Raw genomic sequence first — 23,020 nt, 5'->3', positions numbered from 1 at the left:
CTCAAAGAGTTCCTTCCATGTAGAACACCAAGCCCAAAGCAATGGGCCTCTGGGAGCACTCAGTACTGGCTCATGTTCCCAAAGCCCTGGGCAAGGCATGCCTGGCCTCCAGGCACTTCAGTTAGCTTCAGGTCGAACTGTCAAGCTACCCACCTACAGGTGAGAATGAAAGCTGGGAAACCAGACCTGCCAGAGGAGAGTTTGAGAACAATAGCAGGTGCATGCAGGAAGGGACGAGCACCCAGGAGGTGCGGGGAACTCGGTGGAATAGGGGGAGGCCAACCTGTCCTTCCGATCCTGACCCAGCTCTGTCCCTCCAAAGCAAAGCTGTCACCAAGCTAGCCAAGCACTTAGCTCAGGACCTGCAGGGCACAGAGCCACGACCGCAGGGTGCCTGCGCACTTCCTCCAGGCGGCGCTCCCTAGCTCAGGTCGCGCAGGACACCTGCGCACGACCTGGCTCCGCCCTCTACCGCGTAGCCCCGTCCCTCCAGGAGCCTGCCTCGCACCACCCAGGCACAAAGATGACTCCGACCGCGGCCACTCGGGCCACTCCGCATCCAGCGCGCTTCCTCCACCTCCACCACCAAGTCTGGCTCCGCCTCCTGCCACTTTGACCACGCCCTCCATCTCGCTCGCCTTTCATTGGGCGCCCACGCGCAAAACTCACCTCGACTCCTACCACTCTGGCCACGCCCCCTTCCCGAGCGCGCTTGGCAGAACCCCTGAGCAAAGACGGCTACGCCCCCTACTGCTATGGCCACGCCCCCTCTCGCAGCTTGCTTCTTAAAGGACTCCCACGCGCAAACCTGGCCCCGCCTCCTACCGCTCTGGCCACGCCCCCTCCCCAGGCGCGCCCCGTAAGAGCCCTTTGCTGAAAGCCGACTCCACCCTCGCCCCCTCCCCACTGGCGCTCCCTAGGCGTAATCCCTGCGTCCATCCAGGCGGCGGGGGCTGCTTTCTCGCACCTCCAGCCTGACCTCCACACAACGCCCGCAACCAAGCCTCGCCCCGGGAAGAAGCGGCTCGCCCCAGTCATCCCTAAGCGGACTTCGGGGCCGCGCGCTTCCGCCTCCGCTGGGGGCGGGGCCGAGGCGGAGCCACCGAGGGGCGGGGCCAGCAGGGCAGGAAAGTCACGTGGGTAAACACGCCGCACGTGGAGCGCAGTGGGCGGGGCCGGCGGGGGCGTGGGGACCGCGGTCCCTGAAGTGCGCCTGCGCGGGGGCGAAGGCCGGGTCTGAGTCGGTTCCTACTTGTGCCCGAGCCTCAGGCGGGCGGGCGACTCCGGGCGATGCCTTAGCTGGCCCTGGAGGACGGGGATGGGTCACAGACCTAGGAGGCGGGAGCCGTCCTGTCTCGTAGGCCGGGAGTTAAGGAACTCGTGCAGAGCCACGTGGCTGGAAAGTGCGGCCGCGCTAGGTCGGACCTCGGTGCGGGGCTCTGTAGCCGGCGATCGGTGGGCCCGGTGGGGCCGGGGGCGCAGGACCCGAACCCACGAGGGCCCGGGCGGCGTCCCCGCGTGCGCCCGGCCTCAGTACAGGCTTCTGGGCGGCGCTCGGCGGACTCCCGGGGTGGCGGGGCTCGGCGGCCGCGGCTCCCCGCCGGGCCCCGACACCCCCTCCGCGGCTTCTGAACCACCCGGGTTGCGGGGCGGCCCTGTGCAGAGGCGGCGGCCAGGCCCCGTCACGGACTCCTCCTTCGCCCTCCCACCCCCTTCCTCCCCTCCTCTTCCTCCGCCTCCTCTGTCTGCGCCGCGTGGCCGGGCAGGGTGGCGGGAGGCGCCGCGCGCCGAGCCCCGCCAGGCCTCGGGCCCCAGCCAAGCTGTCAGCCCCGACCGGCCGAGCAGCCCTGGGAGGCCTAGGAGGGGGACGCGAGCGCTCAGGATCCGCAGGAAGAGCATATTCCTTCCAGGCAGGAGAGCCGAACTGCCAGACTCCGAGGGAATAAAGAGCGCCTGCTTTGCCAGGCCCACGTGGCCGGGGGCAGGGGGGAGCACCAAAATAAGATGAGAATTCCAAAGATGACCCCTGGACCCCTGCCAACCGGGATGGGAAAGGAATGTCCTGGGAACTGGTTAATAGGATGTCTCACGAACCCAGCCCAGGCTTCTGGGCATGTGTGCCTTTGAATGCCCTTGAGCCTTCGCTGGCTCCTCTCCTTTTGCTGGCCTGGGCCTTGAACTCGGGGCCTTGGTGGCTGTCCCTGAGCTCTTTTTGCTTACGGCGAACACTTGAGCCACTTGAACCACAGTGCCACTGCCCTCTTTCTGGCGGATCATTGGAGATAAGAGTCTCATGGACTGTCCTTCCTTGGGCTGGCATTGAACTGTGATGATATACAGATCTCAGCCTCCTGAGTAGCTAAGGTGACAGGCATGAGCCACCCGTGCCCGGCTCTGGTACTGTATTTGGGAACCCAAACACTAGATCTAGACCCTTGGATGAGGCAAATAGGTCATCCCCAACCCTGAGGCTAGGTGCTGGCCAGGCTGCTCAAGTAGGTGGCCAGGACTGTGTCCTGTGCCCAGGCCTGGCATGATGGAATTAGAAAAGCCAAGTGTAGGAATGAATAGTGGTGATCGTAGGACTGCATTCCTGAACACCAACCCTTGTATCTGATTTTTTTTTTTTTGGGGGGGGGGGGCAGTTCTGAGGCTTGACCTTGGGATCTGGGCACTGATCCTTAGCTTTTTCCACTCAAAGCTAAAACTCTGCCACTTTAGCCACTGCTCCACTTCTGGCCTTTTTTTTTGGGGGGGGGGGTTCATTTGAGATAAGAATCTCATAGACTTTCCTGTTCCAACTGGTCTCAAACCATTATCCTCAGATCTGAGTAGTTAGGATGACAAGAGTGGTCCACCAGCATCCAGCAGAGGTGTAGTTCTATGAGAGGTAGGTATGGTGGTGGTCCCATCTCATTTCTTTTGTTGTTGTTGTTGGTGGTGGTCGTGGGGCTTGAACTCTGGGCCTGGGCGCTGTCCCTCAGCTCTTCAGCTCAAGGCGAGCGCTCTACCACTTGAGCTACAGCGCCACTTCCGGTTTTCTGGTGGTTTATTGGAGATAGGAGTCTCACGGTCTCTCCTGCCCGGGCTGGCTTTGAACCGCGATCCTCAGATCTCAGCCTCCTGAGTAGCTAGGATTACAGGCGTAAGCCACCAGCCCCCAGCCCCATCTCTTTTCTTAGGAGCGTCTTTGTTTCTGTCTTTTCCTCTTTTCACAAATCAGAATCCCTTCCTCTTCTGAGCTGTGGAGCCATGTACTGACTCCAGCCCTGCCCCAGGAATTGACATGCCACATGCCTATCCAGTCCAGCACTGCATTCCTTTAAGTCATAGTAAATAGCAACTCAGGTTAGACCAATGAGACTCAGCCTCCTGGACTTACAGAGAGTCTGGGAAGGAAGTACTTGCTGATAGGAATGGCAGCTTGGAGACACTGAAGAAAGAGGTTGGCACAGAACAAAGCAGGACTGAGCACAGAAAATTCCTGATGATAGCCTATAAACACCCAGATCCAGCCAAGGCAACAGATGCCCCTTGGCTATTCCTTTGAATTCATAAATTAGTAGATACCCACTTTTTTTTCTCCTCTTGGCAATTTAAATTGTATTTCACTTACAACAGAACTTTTATCTCATCAATCTGGAAGACCAAAGACTAGAATCACCACTTCTGGGTCATCAGAGACAGAACTGGTCTGTAATTGTCTGACAGGGACTCCTGTCTGTCTGGCCTCTCTCCTAACCAGTGATGGCTCTGATTTGTGTGTGCATGGAGCATCTTCTCTCATGCATAGTACAGTTATAACTGTATTCCTAGGTCCAAGAAAAGTTCCTAGCAATTGTGTGTGTCTGTCTGTGTCAGTGTCTGTGTGTCTGTATGCCTATGTGCCAATCCTAGGGCTTGAACTCAGGGCCTGGGTGCTGTCCCTTAGCATGTTTTGCCAAGGCTAGCACTCTACCATTTGAGTCACAGCCCATTTCTAGTTTTTTTTAAAAGTAGTTTATTGGAGATAAGAATCTTATGGATTTTCCTGCCTGGGCTGGCTTTAAACCATGATCCTCAGATCTTAGCCCCTTGAGTAGCTAGGATTATAGGTGTGAGCCACTGGTACCTGGCTCCTAGCAAATATGACTCCTGTGGCTGGCAAAGGGTTGGGGACTCAAAAATTAAGAACTAGGGACACCAGTGGCTCACACTTGTCATCCTACTTACTTAGGAGGCTGAAATTTGAAGACTACACTTGGAAGCCAGCCTGGGCAATAAAGTCCATGAGACTCTTATGTCCAGTTAACCAGCAAAAAGCCAGAAGTGGAGCTGTGACTCAAGTGATAGAACACCAACCTTGAGTGAAAAACCTAAAGGGACAGAGGCCAGGCCCCAAGTTTAAGTTCTAAGACTGCTGCATGTGTGTGTGTGTGTGTGCGCGCACATATATCCACACACACGCACAACTCAGGCATTTCACGCAGGATGGTGGTTGCTACCAAGCAGAATGGCAGAAGGGCAGAGGGAGCGAGCACAGGAGGTGACAGGTTGCTACTCAGATGCAGATGCTGTAATTCCCAAAATGTGCAGCCAGCACATCTGCCCAGAGAAAAAAAAAGGAGGCCCAGAATCACAAGCTTTGTTATTTTTACATTTTTTGGTGTGAAGGGCCATCTGTGCTGGTTTGTACTTGTCTGGAGCAAACTAGGGTTTGGAGATGGAATTCAAATGCAGGATTTTACTTTGCAGACCTCCATGCTGAAACTTCTTCCAGGAGTTAAAATGGCAATACAGATAGATAGATAGATAGATAGATTAGATAGATAGATTTTTTTCTTTTTGTGCTAATATTGGGAACTTGAACTCAGGACCCAGGCAGTATCCCTGAGCTGCTTCAATCAAGGCTGATGCTCTACCACTTGAGCCACACCTCCAGTTCTGGCTTTTTGGTGGTTCATTGGAGAGAAGAAATTCATGGAATTTTCTCCCCAAGCTGACTTTGACCCAAGATCCTCAGATTTCAGCCTCCTGAGTAGCTAGGATGACAGGCATGAGGCACCAGCACCCAGCTTAGGGCTGTTAATTGTAATGGTTGCACTGTCCAGTACCTGCATGTCTCATGCTGGTGTAGGGGCTGATACATGTGCTCAGTTGTCCGTCTCACTTGTAGCAGAAAATGCTGGATATGAGGTGACTCTTTCCTTAGGATCTGTCCTGGGCTTTATGTGACATAACAACTCAGAGATCAGTGCTTGGGAGGGAAATTAGCCTGTCTTTTCCTTTCTTCTTCCCTCTCCTTCTTTCCTTCCTTCATGGGTTTTGCTTTTGTTTTTTGCCAGTCCTGCAGTTTGAATTCAGGGCCTGTAGTACTGGCCTGAGCTTCTGTGCGCAAGACTGGCACTCTAACTCTTGAGCCATAGTGCCACTTCCAGTATTTCACTGGAGATAAGAGTCTCATGGAGTTCCCTGGCTGAGCTGGCAATGAATTACAATCCTCAGTTCTCAGCCTCCTGGGTTGCGAGGATGACAGGCATGCGCTACTGGCACCTAGCAGTAAACAGGTTTTGACCAGTACCAAGAGGGATGTTGGGAGTCAGGAGTTACACACACACACACAGGCAAATGCTGTTTCCATGCCCAGAGACAGGGTGCCATCCCCAAGCTAGACCATCTTGTGAGTGGTATGAAGTGAAGCTGGGTGGAAGACCAGGAGGGCAGAGGCTGAGACCACAAAGGTGATGGCAGGCAGGGTGGCCATACCCATGGCCAGAGAGAGCAGTGCCCAAAATGACAACCATGCCAGGTGCTGATGGCTCACACCTGTCATCCTAGCTACTCCGGAAGCTGAGATCTGAGGATCATGGTTTGAAACCAGCCCAAGAAGAAAAGTCTAGGAGACTCTTATTTCCAATGAGCCAGCAAAAAGCCAGAAGTGGAAGTGTGGTTCAAGAGGTAGAGCACCAGCCTTGAGCAAAAAAAAAAAAAATGCCGGGTGTTGGTGGCTCACGCCTATAATCCTAGCTACTCTGGAGGCTGAGATCTGAGGGTTGCAGTTCAAAGCCAGCCCGGCAGGAAAGTCCATGAAACTCTTATCTCCAATAAACCACCAGAAAACTGGAAGTGGCGCTGTAGCTCAAGTGGTAGAGCACTAGCCTTGAGCTGAAGAACTGAGAGACAGCGCCCAGGCCCAGAGTTCAAGCCCCATGACTGATTAAAAAAAAAAAAAAAAGCTAAGAACAGCAAACACCTAGGCCCTGAGTTCAAGCTATAGTACTGGCGTGAGCATGTGTGTGCGTGTGCGCATGCACGCGGGGATGGAGGAACCCCAATAACACAGGCTAAGCAAGCACTATAACCACTGAGCTACATCACCACTTATTATTTGTCGGCTGACCCCTTCCATATTCTGTATCGTGAGGAAGTGTGAAGCAGGGGTCGTGTTCCATGCACAACAGAGAGGTTGATTCAGGCACAACAGGCCTGCACTTCCCAGTGGGGGACTTGCACCGGAGCCTCATGTTGCCTCCTATCTAGGGGCCCCACCACACCCAGGCCACCTGCCAGGCCAACGAAGGATGATTCCAGAGATGCACTCTTTGTTGGATTTAGGAAGGGGGCATTTAGGAGTCATACTTCTAGAATCTCAACAGCCCCATCTTGAGCAATTGCCTTGAGCAATCTACCTTAGATGGACTGAGGGTCAAAGCACAGATCATCTAGAAGTTGAAATAGAGGATCTCTGGAGGGCCAGAGGGAAGGGTATGGCTGCCTAATTTCTCTGACGCCTCAATTCTCCCTGTACACCCTCACATCTGGGGAAATGGTATCACCTTTGCATAGCAGGAAGTGAGAGTATGTCCCACAGGGGCCAAGGAGTCAGCAAACCTGAAAACACCCCAAACTAGTCTTTCTCCAACATCTGGAAGATGGTGTGTGTGTATGTGTGTGTGTGTGTGTGTGTGTGTGTGTGTGTGTGTGTGTGTGTGTGTGTGCTGCTCATGAGGCAACGTTGTGTGTGTGTGTGTGTGTGTGTGTGTGTGTGTGCGTGCTGTTCATGAGGCTGGGCATTGTCCCTGAACCTCTTTGTGCTCAAGGCTAGCACTCTACCTCTTGAGCCACAGCGCCAGTTCCAGCTTTTCTGAGTAGTTTACTGGAAATAAGAGTCTCACAAGGAGTTTCCTGCCTGGCCTGGCTTTCAAACACAATCCTCAGATCTCAGCCCCCTGAGTAGCTGACAGGCATGAGCCACTGGTACCCAGCTAAGAGTTCATTTTTTTTTGACAGTGTCACCCTTCCCTCCCTTACCCTGCTTTTTGTTTGTTTCTGGTTCTGAGACTTGAACTCTTAATTGGCTTTTTGTTCAGGTTTGCTGCTCTACCACTGAGCATATTTTCTCCACTCCCAGCTTTTTTGCTGGTTCCTTGGTGATGAGAATCTCTCAGTTTTGTCTAATTAGTGTCTTTGAATGTGCTCCTCTGATCTCAGCCTCCTGAATAGCTAGGATTACAGGCATGAGCTACCGGTGTCTGCCTTGTCTTTGATCCGATATGCAAGAACTTGTGACATAGTCTTTGCCACCCATTCTACCCTGTCTGTGAGCTCAGTGTGCCACACCAATACTCTGAATGAGCTCACTGCCTAGCCCTTCTGTGCCCAGGAACCACCAGCAACTTGTATAGACTTCTGGAGTCCCTAGTCACACCAAGTGTGCTGTCTCTAGTGATAGCTGTCCCCAACAATCAGCAAAGACCCCATGAAAAGGGTTATGTCGAAGTGAAGGAAGTAATCAGGCACCCATGGCTCATATCTGTAATCCTAGCTACTCAGGAGGCTGCAGTGTGAGGATCAAGGTTCAAAGTCAGCCCAGGCAGGAAAGTCTGTGAGACTCTTATCTCCAGGTAACCATACAAATATGGAAGTGGAGCTGTGGCTCAGAATGGTACAGTACAAAAGCTTAGGGACAACACCCAGACCCTGAGTTCAATCTCCAGGACTGTCAAAAAAAAGTGACAAAGTAATTTTAACACTGAACCTCCCTGCAGAGTCCTAAGCAGGTGTCTAGTGGTCTAGAATTTTTTTTTTTTTTTTTTTTGCCATTCCTGGGGCTTGAACTCAGGACCTGGGCATTGTCCCTGAGTTTCTTTTGCTCAAGGACTGGAAATGAAGCCAAGGCTCAAGTAGTAGATGGCCAGCCTTAAGTGAAAAAGCCAAGTAAGAATGTGAGGCCCTGAGTTCACATCCCAGTACTGGCACATAGTGGGGGAAGGAGGAGGATTTGGTACTATTTATTTATTATAAGTCATGGGGCTTGAACCCTTGGGCCTGGGCGCTGTCCCTGAGCTCTTTTGCTCAAGGCTAGCTCTCTACCACTTTGAACCATAGCTCCACCTCCAGATTTCTGGTGGCTCATTGGAGATAAGAATCTCACAGATTTTCCTATCCAGGCTGGCTTAGAACCATGATCCTCAGATCTCAGCCTCCTGAGCAGCTAGGATTACAGGCATGAGCCACCAGTGCCTGGCTCTTTATTTCTTTCTATTGTTTAGTTCACAAAGAATACATTTTCTCTGCTCCTAGGGTACCTGGTAGTCCAGTGCAATTGAACACATTATAGAGTCTTGCTGTAAAATTTGGAATTAGGATGAAGGAGGGGGAAGAAAAAAAATCTATGCACATTGAATACAAAATAGAATTGTCTATCAAGGTTGGCACTGAAGTGTCTGCCGCAAATTACATTTAAGACTCCATTGTCTCTGGGAGATTAGCTAATGCTTGATTTTAAGTCTAGACAGCTAATACTATTACTCCTGGTTAACTCTGTCTGGCAGGTAAGTGTGTATAACAAATGAATGCATTGCTTGAATAACATATTTGATCAAATAGGACCATTTTTTCAAAAAAAATTGAGTGCTCGGTGGCAATTTGAGACCTGTAATCAGCAAATTAGATGATTGCAGCTGTGATAAAAATAGTCTTCTAACAAATGTCCAAAGGTAGAAATGTGATTTGGATTTAAAAAAAATGGTGGGCATGTGCTGGGAAGATGCACGCTTGGGTAAATATGATGAGACATTATCAAATTCGATTTCTCTCCTATCTTCATGCAGAGCGCTTGTCTAATTCTGCTCAAATAAACTCCAATCTTGTTTGGGTCTCAGTTAAGGGATAGAAGTATATCAGGTGATGGAAAGTTCCTGGCTCACATCTGTCATCCTGGCTACTCAGGGGGCTGAGATCTGAGGATTGCAGTTCGAAGCCAGCTTGGTTAAGAAAGTTTGTGAGATTCTTATCTCCAGTGAACCACTAGGAAAAACCCCCCACCAGAATGAGAGGTAAGGCTCAAGTGTAAGAACACTAGCCTTGAGCAAAAAAAAGCTCAGGGACAGCCCCAAAGCCTTGAGTTCAAGCTCCAGGACCGGTGTGTACACACATGCATGCACACACTTCCTGTCTTTACCTGTCTGCCTCAAGAAATTGGTCCACTTGAACATGACTGTAACTTAGTTACCCATTTGGTACCAGAGGATCATGGAGAAAGAATAAAGCATCACAGTCCCACAAAGGGAACATGGACCTCAGGTACCTCCAGTGCCCTGCTACTCAGGACTAGAATGTTCTCTAAAGTTCAAAGAGCAAAAAATCGAGAGCAGACTCAGTCAGCAAGGTCCAGGAAGTGAGCTGGGGAGAGGTATGCCCTCCTCCAGAAGGGCACCCTAACTTCTACCCCAGTGATTCTTTCTTTCTTTTCCCTTCCTTCCTTTCTAAAATTTCTGCTAGTATGCTTGAAATCAGGGCTTAGGTGCTAACCCCTAGCTTTTTTACTCAAACCAGGCGCTAGATCACTTGAGCCACACTTCTATTTCCAGCTTCTTGCTGGTCAATTGGAGATGAGTCTCTCAGATTTGTCTCTCTGAGCTGGTTTCAAACCTGGATCCTCAGATCTGTCTCGTGAGTAGCTAAGATGACAGTGTGAGGCACGGTAACCCAGCAGAGGTATAATTTTCTAACAGCCAGGGGTAGTGGTACACACTTGTAATCCCAGCATTCACTCAAGATTTACAGATTAGCCTGGGGTACTTAGTGACTCCATCTTAAGAATAAAAATTAGTCTTGGGCTAATATGTTAACACATTCTCCAAAGATAAACTTTTTTATTTTTGGTGATGCTGGAGCCATTGCAGGTGTGTCCAGGTACTGGGGGCTTGAACTCAGAGCTTGGGCACTCAGGGCTCTTCTGCTCAAGGCTGGCAGTCTACCACTTGACCCACAGCTCCATTCTGGCTTTTTGGTAGTTAATTGGAGATCAGAGTCTCATATTTTCCTGCCTGGACTAGTTTTGAAACATAATCTTGTTTCCGTCTCCTAATAGCTAAGATTATAGTAGTAGGAGTACAGGCATGAGCCACAGGCGCTCATCTGGGCCATCTATTACTTAGGTGAAGATTTGGGGGAAGAGTTGAGCTTTAAAAAAAAAAAAAAAAATATATATATATATATATATATATACACACACACACACACACAAATGGGTATTTTGGGGTTTGTATTAGTGTTTGAACAACTTCACACATGCTAGCAAGTACTAGCTAGGCTGTGCCTCCAGACCTTTTTGCAAGGGTTACTTTCAAGATAGTTGTTTTTTGCCTGGGCCTTAACTATTTACTCTTTGTAGCAGCTAGAGTAACAGTTGACCGCCATGACACTCAATTTCTTCCATAGACAGGAGTCTCACAATTATTTTTGCCTCAACTGACCTGGTATAGCTATCCTTCTGATGGTCTTTATGGCTGAGATGATACGCATGCCAACTTGCCCACAATCCTTCTGACCTTACCTCCCAAGCAGGCATTTACAGGCATGAATTGCCCACATTGACTATTTTTGACTTTTACCTAGGCCTTTGGGTGCTGATGGCTCAAGCCTGTACTCCTAACCAGCTACTCAACTCAGGAAGGAGGCTGAGATCTGAGGATCCTGGTTCAAAGCCAGGCTGGCTATTCCTAAGTAACCAGCAAAAAAGTGAAAAGTAGAGCTGTGGCTCAAATGGTAGAACTCTAACCTTATACAAAAAAACCTCGGGGACAGCACCCAGACCACATTCAAGCCCAGTACAAAGAAAAAGTTCTAAGCTGAGTGCCAGTGGCTCATGCCTGTAATCCGAACTACTCAGGATGCTGAGATATGAGGATCACAGGTCAAAGCCAGCCTATGCAGGAAGTCCACGAGACTCTTAATCTCCAACAGACTACTTGAAAATAAAACTAGAAGCAGAGCTGTAGCTCAAGTGGTAGAGCACTAGCCTTGAACAGAAGAAGCTCAGAGGCAGTGCCTAGGCCCCAAGTTCAAGCCCTAGAACTGGCACCAAAAATAGTATTTAGGGCTGGAGGTATGGCTCAAGAGGTAGAACACCAGTCAAACCAAACGAGTAAGTATAAAGCCTTGAGTTCAAATTCGGGTAATGCACATGCACACACATACACACACAAAATGAGAACAGAGACACGTTTCAAACATCGTATCACTTTATTAAAAATGGGTAGACATAGCAGCAATTACAAAACCAGAGTTCATAAAGGCAAGGGTCACTGGGCTGACAACGTGAAGGGGCACGTCCCCACCCCGCTGGCCATGGGGCAGGGGGGCTCTAACTTCAAGCCTTAGTCCTCCACGGGGAGTCAGGTGGGTCAAGGACACCATCCGTAGCAGCAAGGGGAGCACCCTCGGGTGTTCTGGAGGTGGCTGTTGTCCTTGACTCACGTGTTTCAAAAGTGTAAGCACTCCATAGAAGATGCTGCCCCGGTCCACGTCACCCACACACAAGACTTCTGTGGGAGGGAGGCTGTCACTCGCTGAGTATCTGCAAAGGCTGAATGGCAGCAGGGGAACATCCGGGCATTTCCACACACCAATTCTGGGCTTCAGGCTTCCTCCTCCTCCAGCTCGCTCTGCTTTTTAATACTCTGAGGAGGGGTGAGGAGCCCGGGGGGGATAGGGGACAATCTATGGTGTTCTGACAATTCAGATTTCTTTGCCTGAGCTTTTTCCTGTAGATTAGGGGGGGAAAAAGATAAGGGAATAAGGATGTTAATTTTTTGGTCTCAGACCAAAATTTGAATGATACCTGACACTTCAATTCATTGGCTGGTCCTCTACAACCTGAACTACACCTCCAACCCCAAGGATATGGCTTTGTAAGAATTGATTCGTGTAAATTAATTGGAATGAATTCACATGGACACTTTGTGCCTGAAGATTTGGGACTCAAAGGGGTTTTGGTGGCTCATAACTGTCATCCTAGCTATTAAATAGGCTGAGAGCCGAGGATCAAGGTTTGAAGCCAGCCTAGGCAGATAAATCAATGATTCTTTAACCATTCACCCCCAAACAAAACCAAACCAACTAGGGGCTGGGAATGTACCTTAGTGGTAGTAGAGTACTTGCCCAGAATGCATGAAGCCTTGGGTTCAATTCCTCAGCACCATATAAACAGAAAAACAGTTAGAAGTGGTGCTGTGGCTCAAGCGGTAGAGTGCTAGCTTTGAGCAAAAGAAACTCAGGGACAGTGCCCAGGCCCTGAACTCAAACCCCAGGACTGGCAAACAAACAAAACACACACACTACAAGTAGAGCTGTGAATCAAACGATAGCGGATTAGCCTCAAGCAAAAAACCAAACTAAGCCAAGCCCTGGTGGCTAATGCCTGTAATCCTAGGTAAGGAGGCTGAGACCTGAGGATCATGGTTCAAAGCCAGCCTGGGCAGCAAAGTCCAGGAGACTCTCATAGCCAATAAACCACTAGAAAACTAGAAGTGGTTCTGTGGCTCAAATGGTAGAGCACAAGCCTTGAGCTGAAGAGCTGAGGGACAGCGCCCAGGCCCAGAGTTCAAGCCTTACTGCCAAAATACAAAAATACAAACCCTAAAAACAAATCTGTAAATAAATAATTTATAAACTTAAAGATTATTAGAACAAGTATTGCCCTTTTATGTATATCTTTTGAATGTGTGTATGTTGGCCCAGGAACTTGAACTCAGGCCTTATGAACTGTCCCTGGGCATTTTGGGCATTTGTGCTCACGGCTGGTGGTCTACTACTGGAGCCACAGCTCCAATTCCAGCTCTTTTGCTGCTTAATTGGAGATAAGAGTCTCACGCTTTCCTATCCAAGCTGGCTTTAACCATGATCCTCAGATCTCTCAGCCTCCTGAGTAGCTAGGATGACAGCAGTGAGCCACCAGTGCCGGCGCCCTTCTATGTGTTGTTGAGTGAGGAGGAAAGAGGAGAAAAATCAAAACTCCAGGTGAGCAGGATTCTGCCTAGAAGGCTGTGTGGTTAAGGAGATTGGAGGCGAGGAGACTTGGTAGGCTGGGTACTGACCAGTAAGTCCAAGCTGTTGGCATGGGTCTGGATATTATGGGCATCTTCGCATGGGATCCCCCGGAAGTGCCTCAGCTTGCAGCTTGGCGTCTCCTGGAAGACCTCGGCGAATGGTGTCATCCATTCAGCACATTTTTTGATATCCTCCCACTGATACCCTGCCATGAGAAACATGGTGCATGCTCAGCCCGAGGCTGCACTCACTGTTTTCCAAAGTGATCGCCTTGAAGAAGGCTAGATTGCAGCACCTTACCTGAAACCTTCGCCACCAAATCGGAGCAAGAGAAATGGAACAAGGCAGCAGCGGCAAGTACCCCGTAAGGAAATTCTAAGCATTCCACATCCAGCATGCAGAGATCCAGGAGCTAGGGAGGACCAGGGAGAAAACCCTGAGACAGATGCTGGTACCCCAGGGTTCCTGTTACTGGAGTGGAACTGTTGGGTTGGGAGGCCCCAGTGCAAGGGAACTACTGACCTCAGCCACCTGGATGAAGATCTGCTGCGGATACTGAGGCAGCAGCACCTCACACATGTTGTTCAGAAACGCGACCTGCATGTACACGTTTAGCCAGGACACGACAGTCAGAGGGCTCAAACGCCAGTTCAGGGCCTGCAGGAAGAAAGGAGAGAGACTGATGGCGGAAGAGTCTGGGACACAGCCACATTTCCAAGATAGCTCAAGTTCACAACCTAGCACTCAGGAGACTGATATGGAGGAACATGGGTTGAAGCCAGGCTGGGCAAGGAACGTCTGTGACTATCTTATCTCCAATGAAACAGAAGAAAAAAGTCACAAGGCCCTGGCTTCATGTCCCAGAAAGACCGTAAAACCACAGAAAAACATTACCTTCATAATCACCAGTTCCATGGTAAGAATTTCATCTCCTGAGCAGGCGCCATCGGTGACGTAAGCAAACTGATGCAGCTTTGGAGGGTAGATCTCCTGGGAGTACAAGGGAGATGGAATCAGCAAGACAGCACATTGAAGCCACTTCAACATGAGTCACTTATCTAAGAAATGAACCCCCATCCCTAAAGAGACAAAACATGAGGCTGGGAATGTGGCTTAGCAGTAGAGTGCTTTTCTAGCATGCACAAAGCCCTAGGATTGATTCCTCAGTACCACATAAACAGAAAAGGCTGGAAGTGGTATGTAGCTCAAGTGGCAAAGTGGTAGCCTTGAACAAAAAGAAGCATTAGGGATAGTGCCCGGGCCCTGAGTTCAAGCCCCAGGACTGGCAAAAAACAAAAAAACACATGGCTGGGTACTAGTACTTACATCTGTAATCACAGCTATTTGGAGACTGAGATCTCACCTTTTCAGTATTTAACACATTTGAAAGCTGCATTGAAGTATTTAAATATTTTTTGTTGTAGCAGTTTTTTTTTTTTTGGTCTGTTATAGGGTTTGAATTCTGGGCCTGGGTGCTGTCCCTCAGCTCAAGGCTAGCACTTGAGCCACAGCCACTTCTGGTTATCTGGTAGTTAAGGCTTGTTGTAGCAGTTTTTAAAGACAGGGTTTTGTTTTGCCCAGGCTGGCCTGGAACTGGCAATCTTCCTGCCTCTTGTTTCTGAGTGCTTGGACTACAGACTTGAATAAACCATACCTGGTACCAACTGAAACTTTATACTTTCTAAATTATTTGGGGGGGGGGGGGGAGGCAGGGCTTCACCTCAGGTCCTGGGCACTATCCCTTAGTTTTTTTTTTCCAAAAGCTTGACTGGTACCCTACCATTTGTGCCACATCTCAACTTCCAGTCTTTTGCTGGCGAGATAAGAGTCTTTATACTTTCCTGCCTAGTCTGGGTTTAAACTGTGATCCTCCAAATTTCAGATCTTAGCCTCCTGAGCACCTAGAATTTGCAAGTGTGAGCCACCAGTCCCTGGCTGAAACTTTACTTTTTTTTTTTTGTAATTCATTTTTCTTTTTGCTGAATGTACTACATTAACTTAAATGTATTCTTATTCCTTTTTCTTGGTCGGTTAGGTCCTAGGATTTTTTTTTTGTTTGTTTGTCATGGGGGCCTGGACGCTATCCCTCAGCTTTTTTTTTTTTTTTTGGGGGGGGGGGGGGGGGTGGTGTCCAGTCGTGGGGCCTGAACTCTGGGCCTAGGCACTATCCCTCAGCTCTTCAGCTCAAGGCTAGCACTCTACCTCTTGAGCCACAGCGCCACTCCCAGCTTTTTTCTTTTTGCTTATGTGGTGCTGAGGAATCGAACTCAGGGCCTCATGCATGCAAGGCAAGCACTCTACCACTGAGCCACCTTCCAAGCCCCATGTCCCTCAGCTCTTCAGCTCAAGGCTAGCACTCTACCACTTGAGCCACAGTGCCACTTCCAGTTTTTCCTGCTTATGTGGTGCTGAGGAATTGAACCCAGGGCCTCATGCATGCAAGGCAAACACTCTACCACTGAGCCACCTTCCCAGCTTGGTCCTAGGACTTTCTGTATGTATCTTGGCTTTAGAAGACGTCTCGTTAGAAATAGCCAGGTGCTGGTGGCTCATGCCAGTAATCCTAGCTACTCAGAGGATTGTGGTTCAAAGCCAGCCTGGGCAGGAAAATCAAGGAGTCTTTTTTTTTTTTTGCCAGTCATGGGGCCTGAACTCTGGGCCTGGGCGCTGTCCCTCAGCTCTTCAGCTCAAGGAGAGTGCTCTACCACTGGAGCCACAGCGCCACTTCTGGCTTTTTCTGTTTATGTGGTGCTGAGGAATCGAACCCAGGGCCTCATGCTTGCAAGGCATGCACTCTACCACTGAGCCACCTTCCCAGCCCCCTTAAGGAGTCTTATCTCCAATGAACCACTAGAAAAATGGAAGTGGAACTCAAGTGGTAGAGCTCCAGTGCCCAGGCCGAAGTCCAAGCTCCAGGATTAACAACAACAAAAAAGAAGACAGAAAAAATATATATGATAGGCAAATTAGCCATTCTCTCTCATCTCTCTGGAGCTCAAAAATGAACCCTTACTGTGTAACATACATGACCGTCACTTACCTCTAGTTTGGCAGCAATAAATAAGGCTGAGATCCCGATGAGTTGTAAAAGGGTTTTCACAATATTTTCTTGTGTTGCCATATACCGATCAAAGAAGTCTTGGGCCAAGTAAAATGTTTCCCTGTGAAGCTTATAGACTTCGCACACCTGGAAAAAAAATAATAAGTGTACTTTAAAACAGTACTTGAAGGAGAAAAAAAAGCCAAGCGACGGTTCACACCTATAATCCTAGCTACTCAGGAAGCTGAGATCTAGAGAATCATGGTTCAAAGACAGCCTTGGCAGGAGTCTGAGAATTTTATCTTCAGTGAATAAGCAAAATGTTGGAAGAGCTGTGGCTCAACTGGTAGAGTGCTGGCCTTTAACAACAACCACAAAAGGCTCAGAGACAGAGCCGAGGTCAAGTTCAAGCTCCAGTACAGACACACACACATACCACATGCTAAAATGGTAATGGCACAGAAGGTTCTAGAAACCACAAGGCCCTAACTCACCTCCATCAGCCAATCCAGAAGAACAGTTCTCATTCTAGCCTGCAGGAGAGGGTGTCTCTGCAGAAAGTGCTCGTCCCTTAAATACACATGCTCCTTGTTCAACATAATGTTCCAGACTTCATCTCGATTCGCCCAGCTACAGAGGGGGAAAAAAAGGCAATAGGAAAACAGTAGAAAAATCAATGGCCTGCAGACAGGTATCAGGCCCATCCATGCCCAGGAGCCAACAGAATGTGTATGACTGTGTGTCCATGCATGTGTACACATGTGGCAAAGCCCACACCTACTTCAGTAAAGGCAGTGGTGAAGCTCTGGGCGGTGACCGCTTGCGAGGCTGGAACATGGAAATGGGGAACAGCGACTCCTCATCCTCCTCTTTGTCAGGTGTGGGAATCAAGGAGCAGGGGTCTGCACAAACCGAATCACTGTCCCAAGGCTGTTAAGACAGGAAATTATTGAGGAACACTTCACTTCACACTCACTGATTATCTGTAAATGAACATGGCAGGCAGGCAGGCAGAGGACTGGCTGGCCCAGACACATAACACAGGTAAATACAACCCACAGGGATCACTTGGGGTTTCCAGTCCCCTTATTAACAGTTTGGGAATCTATGCAGTAAAATCCCTTTTAAAATAATAAAAAAAAAAGGGCTGGGAAGGTGGCTCAGTGATAGAGCACTTGCCTTGCATGCATGAGGCCCTGGGTTCAATTCCTTAGCACCACATAAGCAAAAAGAAAAAAGCCGGAAGAGGCGCTGTGGCTCAAATGGTAGAATGCTGGCCTTGAGCTGAAGAGCTGAGGGACAGCGCCCAGGCCCAGAGTTCAGGCCCCATGACCAGACTCAAAAACAAAAAAAGAAAAAAGCCAGACACTGGTGGCTCATGCCTGTAATCCTAGCTACTCAGGATGCTGAGATCTGAGGCTCACGATTCAAAGCCAGCCTGCGTAGGAAAGTCCGTGAGACTCTTATCTCCAATTAACCACCAGAAAACCAGAAGTGGCGCTGTAGCTCAAGTGGTAGAGTGCCTTTGTGCCTTGAGCACAAAGAGGCCAAGGGAGACCACCCAGGCCCAGAGTTCAAGCTCCAGGACAGGACAAAAAAATAGTATAGCTAGTGTCAGCCTTTAAGGGACAACATGAGACCTCTGAGTTCAAGCCTCAATACTGACACACACACACACACACAAAAAGGACTAAGATAGTAAGAAGCTATTAAGACAGTGTCAGCCCCACACAAAAACCGTCTTCAGAGGCCCACATGCTGTTCAGGAGTGGGAAGAGTAAAGTTGGATAAAATTCCTCTGCACCTGATGTACACAAAGAATTGGGCATGGAAATTATCTATGACTGTCCCTGCCAACAGCTGTGCCCGAAAATCGAGAACAGCCACTTCCTTTCAGTTTGAGTGCCCTGGGCTGGTGAGCAGTGTTTTAAGTTGTTCTTCATTCAAGAGTGAACTCAAGCTGGCAATGCTGATGGCTCATGCCTGTCATCCCAGACACTAAGGAAGCTGAGGTCTAAGGACCAACAAGCTCGAAGCCAATCCAGGCAGGAAAGTCAGAGAAATTCTCTATCTCCAATTAACTAACACAAAAGTCTAAAGTAGAGCTGTGGCTTAAGTGGCAGAGCACCAACCTTGACCAAAAAGTTAAAAGAGTACCCAGGCCCTGAGTTCAAGTGCCAGTCCTAGCACACGCATATGTGTGCTAGTACACACACCCACACAAACACACCCACAGTGTGAATTTAAGTTCTAAAGGCACAGTCATGTGCTGACCTCCAAGGCCAGATGATGGAGACACATCTTGAAAGCCACTAGAGAAAACAAAACTATTGCACTCCCCAATCTATACTTCATACACAAATTAGGTAAACCACAAAGTTAATCTTTTAAAGGGCAGGGTATATGGCAGCTCCACCTGTGCTCTAACTGGAGTCTTTCCTTCAAAAAGATCATCTTGCAGACATTACATAGGAAGAAAAGAGATTGGTTGTGATGATTGATAAGTATGTCTCCTGTGTTACTTTTCTTTTTGGTGGCAGTACTGGGACATGCACTCAGGGTCTGTGTGTTTGCACTTAGCTTTTTTGCTCAAGACAGGAGCTCTACCACTTAAGCTCTACTTCTGACTTTTAGCTGGTTAACTGGAGAGAAAATAGTCTCATGGATGTGAGCTGGCTTTGATCCTCAAATCTCAGCCTCCTGAATAGCTAGGATTACAGGTGTTAGACAGGGTCTCCCTACCTTGGGCTTTTTTTTCTTATGCAAAATCTTCTGAGAACTACAAATTTAAGATTCTGCTTCAAATTTAAAAAGTTAGGTCTTGAGTCTAGTGGCATTCAAAGATCTGGATTCAAGGGCTGGGAAGGTGGCTCAGTGGTAGAGCGCTTGCCTTGCATGCTCAAGGCCCTGGGTTCAATTCCTCAGCACCACATAAGAAAAAAGAAAAAAGCCAGAAGTGGCGCTGTGGCTCAAGTGGTAGAGCGCTAGCCTTGAGTTGAAGAGCTGAGGGACAGCGCCCAGGTCCAGAGTTCAGGCCCCACTACTGGACCCCCCCCAAAACAAACAAACAAACAAACAAACAAACAAAGATCTGGATTCAATCTCAAGTACTGCAAACAAAAATTATCTCTTGCTGGGCACTGGTGGCTCACGCCTGTAATCCTAGCTACTCAGGAGGCTGAGATCTGAGGATCACGGTTCAAAGCCAGCCCGGGCAGGAAAGTCTGTGAGACTCTGATCTCCAATACACCACTAGAAAACCGGAAGTGGTGCTGTGGCTCAAGCGGTAGAAGCACTCGCGTTGAGCTGAAGAGCTGAGGGATAGTGCCCAAGCCCAGAGTTCAAGCCCCACGGCTGCCAAAAATAAAAATATAAAAAACTACCTCTTGCTGAATTCTCTTCATTAAGAATAGCCTAAGCGTCCAGGTGTCAGTGGATGTAATTTTACAACTCAGAAAGCTGGGATCTGAGGATTGCAGTTCAAAGCCAGCCTGGACAGGAAAGTCCGTGAAACTCTTATCTCCAATAAACCACCAGAAAACCTGAAGTGGTGCTCTGGCCAAGTGGTAGAGTGCTAGCCTTGAGCTAAAGAGCTGAGGGACAGTGCCCAGGCCCAGAGTTCAGGCCCCACGACCAACAACAACAACAAAAGAATAGCCTAAGTGGCATGATGGCTCACGTGGTAGAGCATTAACCTTGAGCACAAAGAGGCTCAGGGACAGTGCCTAGGCCCTGAGTTCAAGCCCCACAACAGACCAAAAAAAAAAAAAAGCCAGGAATGGTAGCATATGCCTGTAATCCCAGACTTGAAAGGCCCAAGCAGGAGGATTGTACATTCAGGGCAGACTGCACAGACTCCCTGTCTCAAGAATGAAAAAATGGCCTAAGATAAAAACCAAGATTCCACCTGGTCTCAATGAAGCAGTTAGCATGACTTTCCTTCTAGTTCAAAGGTGATACACTGGGCTGAACTGTTACAAATAGCTCTCGACAAAAAGTCTGTGTAAATGGGCTAAAAAGGTTCTGCTGTAGCCTTGAGTAAGTTCTTATGTCTTTACCAAGAGTGAAGACATGGCTGTATAAATTGATGGAAAAAAAGTTTCAAGCTATCTAGTCTACAACATGTGTAGAAAGGCAGGCTCTTGTAATCCTAACTACTCAGCAAGCCAAAATCTGAGGACTGTGGTTCAAGGCCTGCTGGGAAGTCTGTGACAGACTCCCACAGCACAGCATCTCCCCAGAAATTCTTATTTCCAGGACCTACCACCCACCACGTGGCTGGCTGTCAACTCTGTAGTGCGTCACCCAACCAGACCAGCTGTCCCTGGCTGCTAGTCATGTGTTGTCCATTGCTGACTTCCTAGGGACCACAGCACTGAGGACGGATTCTGTTCCCGCTCAGCATTATCTGTGATAAAGGCCAAAGGCCTGACTAGTTAGTTTGGAGATAAGCTACTCCTTTACCAGAGTCATAACTACAGTCTCCAGCCATCTCTGGAGGCAGAGAGATAAAACAACTCTCTCTGTAAGGCGCTTTTGATATTATGATAGTATTACACTGCAGTGTCAGAGATCTGGCAAAAAAAAAAAATGTACTCAATCACTGGGAAAGGTTTTGACTGGGAGCAGGTTAAAGATACTCAGCCTTGGTCAAGGTAAGGAAGGAGTTGCTTGGTTGCCTGGGGGGATGGTCAAAGCCACAAAGGGGAAGAGGTTGCATGAAATCTGACCTAAAGGGGATGGGAAGATATTCAAAGAGTACCAAGACAAAACATCTCATGTGTTTATGGAACACAAGTGGTTGCAGCCTGGCCTTGGTGACTGTAATCCCAGCTCCTTAGGAGGCTGAGATCTGAGGATCACAGTTGAAAGACAGCCCGAGAAGGAAAAGTCCATGAGACTTTGGTCTCCAATGAACTAGCAAAAAGCTGGAAGCAGAGGTGTGGCTCAAGAGATAGACTGCTATAGCCTTGAGCTAGAAGCCCAGTAGAGAGCAAGCATGAGGCCCAGTTCAACCCCCAGCACGGTCCAGGTGGGCCCCCACTACACACACAGGCAGGCCCAGGAAAGCTCCCCTGACCCACCTGACTGTTACACTGGCTTTTTTTCACCGTCTTGTCAATTTTGGCAATTTCTTCATCTGGATCCTGCAGGAACTAAGAAAATTCCAACCCCCAAAGACAAAAGCCAAAAAGAAAAAAAAAAAGAAAAGAAGAAAGGCAACAGACAGAAGGAGGGGGGGGGAAAGTTGATTAGGTTCTGAACATCATTTCTATCCCGGGGAGCTCCCCTCCCCCCACCGGTCCCCACCAATCCACGTGTGCACGGGCGACCCACGTCTGGTACTCAGGTAAGGGGAAGGGGGTGAGGGGCCCTCTCCCCCTCACACCTGTGTGTCTTTTGTAACTCACCACGGCCACATCTGCCTTTCTTTTTCTGGAGCGGGCAGTGGACTCGATGCTACTTTCTTCTTTTACGGTGTCCGGCGCATCGGCATCCCTGCACAAGCTGGGGTAACAGCCGAGGTGGGGGGTGGCGATGAGTGCTCCCCCATCTCAGCCGGCCCTCGCCCGCCCACCTCCACTCCCCGTCCCGCAGCGGGGGGGGGGGGGGGGGGAAACCAGGCCACCACCACTCACCTCTCCTTCAGTTCCCTCGGCATGGCGCAGGGTTGGGGCTCCGACCTTAGGCCTGGCAGGGGAGGGGGGTGGAGAGGGAACAGAGCGTCGGGATGAGGAGCAGAGCCTGGGGTGGGGGGGGGGGCCCCCGCCCGCCCCGCCCCTCCTCCGTCCTTCCCTCTCCCCTCCCCCCTCCCGCGCGGGCGGGTGGCGGCGGGAGTCTCTCTTGGCCCGGCCCGCCTTGGAAAATGGCCGATGGGGCCCCGGGTGGCCCTGTCACCCCGTGGCGCCTCCGGTACGGCCCACGACCCCAAGTCCGAGGTCGAGATGAGGGGGGGGTGAGGGTCCTCCCCCCCTCACCTCCCACCGCACCCCATCTCCTCCCGGGGGATCGCGCTGCCTCAGTGTCCCCTTCAGGACCACCCCCCCACACACAGTTCGCCACTGGGTCGGGGCTCCCCGCGCTGGAGGTCTCGGGGACCCCCCCTCTCCTCGGCCCCCCAAGTCTCGGCGAGCCGGCCTCGCCGCCCCCCCCCACGCCCCGGGCAGGGCCTGGCGGCCCCCAGCACTCTCCCTACCGAAGCGACGTCCGCGGGAAACGGAGGCACGAGCCGGGGCTGGGCGGCGGAGGCGGCGAGGGCGGCGAGGGGGCGGCGAGGGTGACGCTGGTGGTGGCGATGGTGGTGGCGGGATCCGCGCCTGCCCCCTACACCGCGCTGGCGGCCGCGCCGGCTGCTCCTGCGCCCGGCTCAGAGCGGGACATTTAAAACTCCCTGCGCGCGGAACCGGCACGACCCGCCTTCGAAGCCCGCCCTGACACCGCCAAAGCCCCGCCTCGCCCGGCCCCGAAGCCGCTGAGCGGCCGTCTCCGGGCCCCGGCCCGCCTCGCGTCCGCCCTCAGCACCGCCCCACCGCGCCGAGCCGCCAGCCCGCCCGGCGCTCGGGACCTCGAGGGGGCGGAGCCTAGACAAGAGGCGGGGTCTGATTGGAGGGTGGAGCGTAGGCGTGGCTTCTAGTTGAGGGAGGCGGGGCCAAGTGACAAGGCCGG

The 23,020-nt window shown here is 50.4% G+C and overlaps 1 protein-coding gene across 2 annotated transcripts; it reads right to left on the bottom strand.

Annotated features, from left to right (window-relative positions):
- Nucleotides 1-11,492: 11,492 nt before the first annotated feature.
- Nucleotides 11,493-22,704, bottom strand: Ccne1 (cyclin E1). Of its 2 annotated transcripts, none has more exons than XM_042667943.1 (12): nt 22,551-22,704; nt 21,994-22,045; nt 21,766-21,862; nt 21,439-21,510; nt 17,136-17,284; nt 16,849-16,984; nt 16,355-16,501; nt 14,209-14,304; nt 13,837-13,971; nt 13,615-13,726; nt 13,362-13,519; nt 11,493-12,029 (listed from the first exon to the last, which is right to left on the bottom strand). In XM_042667943.1, the coding sequence occupies exons 2-12, from the start codon at nt 22,014-22,016 to the stop codon at nt 11,904-11,906; spliced, it is 1,251 nt and encodes a 416-aa protein (XP_042523877.1). In that variant the 5' UTR covers nt 22,017-22,045; nt 22,551-22,704; the 3' UTR covers nt 11,493-11,903. The 2 variants fall into 2 exon arrangements, with proteins under 2 accessions (XP_042523877.1, XP_042523878.1); XM_042667944.1 differs by having other exon boundaries at nt 21,766-21,853; nt 21,994-22,046; nt 22,551-22,703.
- Nucleotides 22,705-23,020: the final 316 nt, after the last annotated feature.

Source organism: Dipodomys spectabilis, unplaced genomic scaffold (assembly GCF_019054845.1).
Source record: "Dipodomys spectabilis isolate Male_0828 unplaced genomic scaffold, ASM1905484v1 ptg000422l, whole genome shotgun sequence".
Classification (NCBI taxonomy): Eukaryota; Metazoa; Chordata; class Mammalia; order Rodentia; family Heteromyidae; genus Dipodomys; species Dipodomys spectabilis.
The sequence above is the reverse complement of the archived record's forward strand: the minus strand, read 5'-3'. Positions and strand labels throughout refer to the sequence as shown.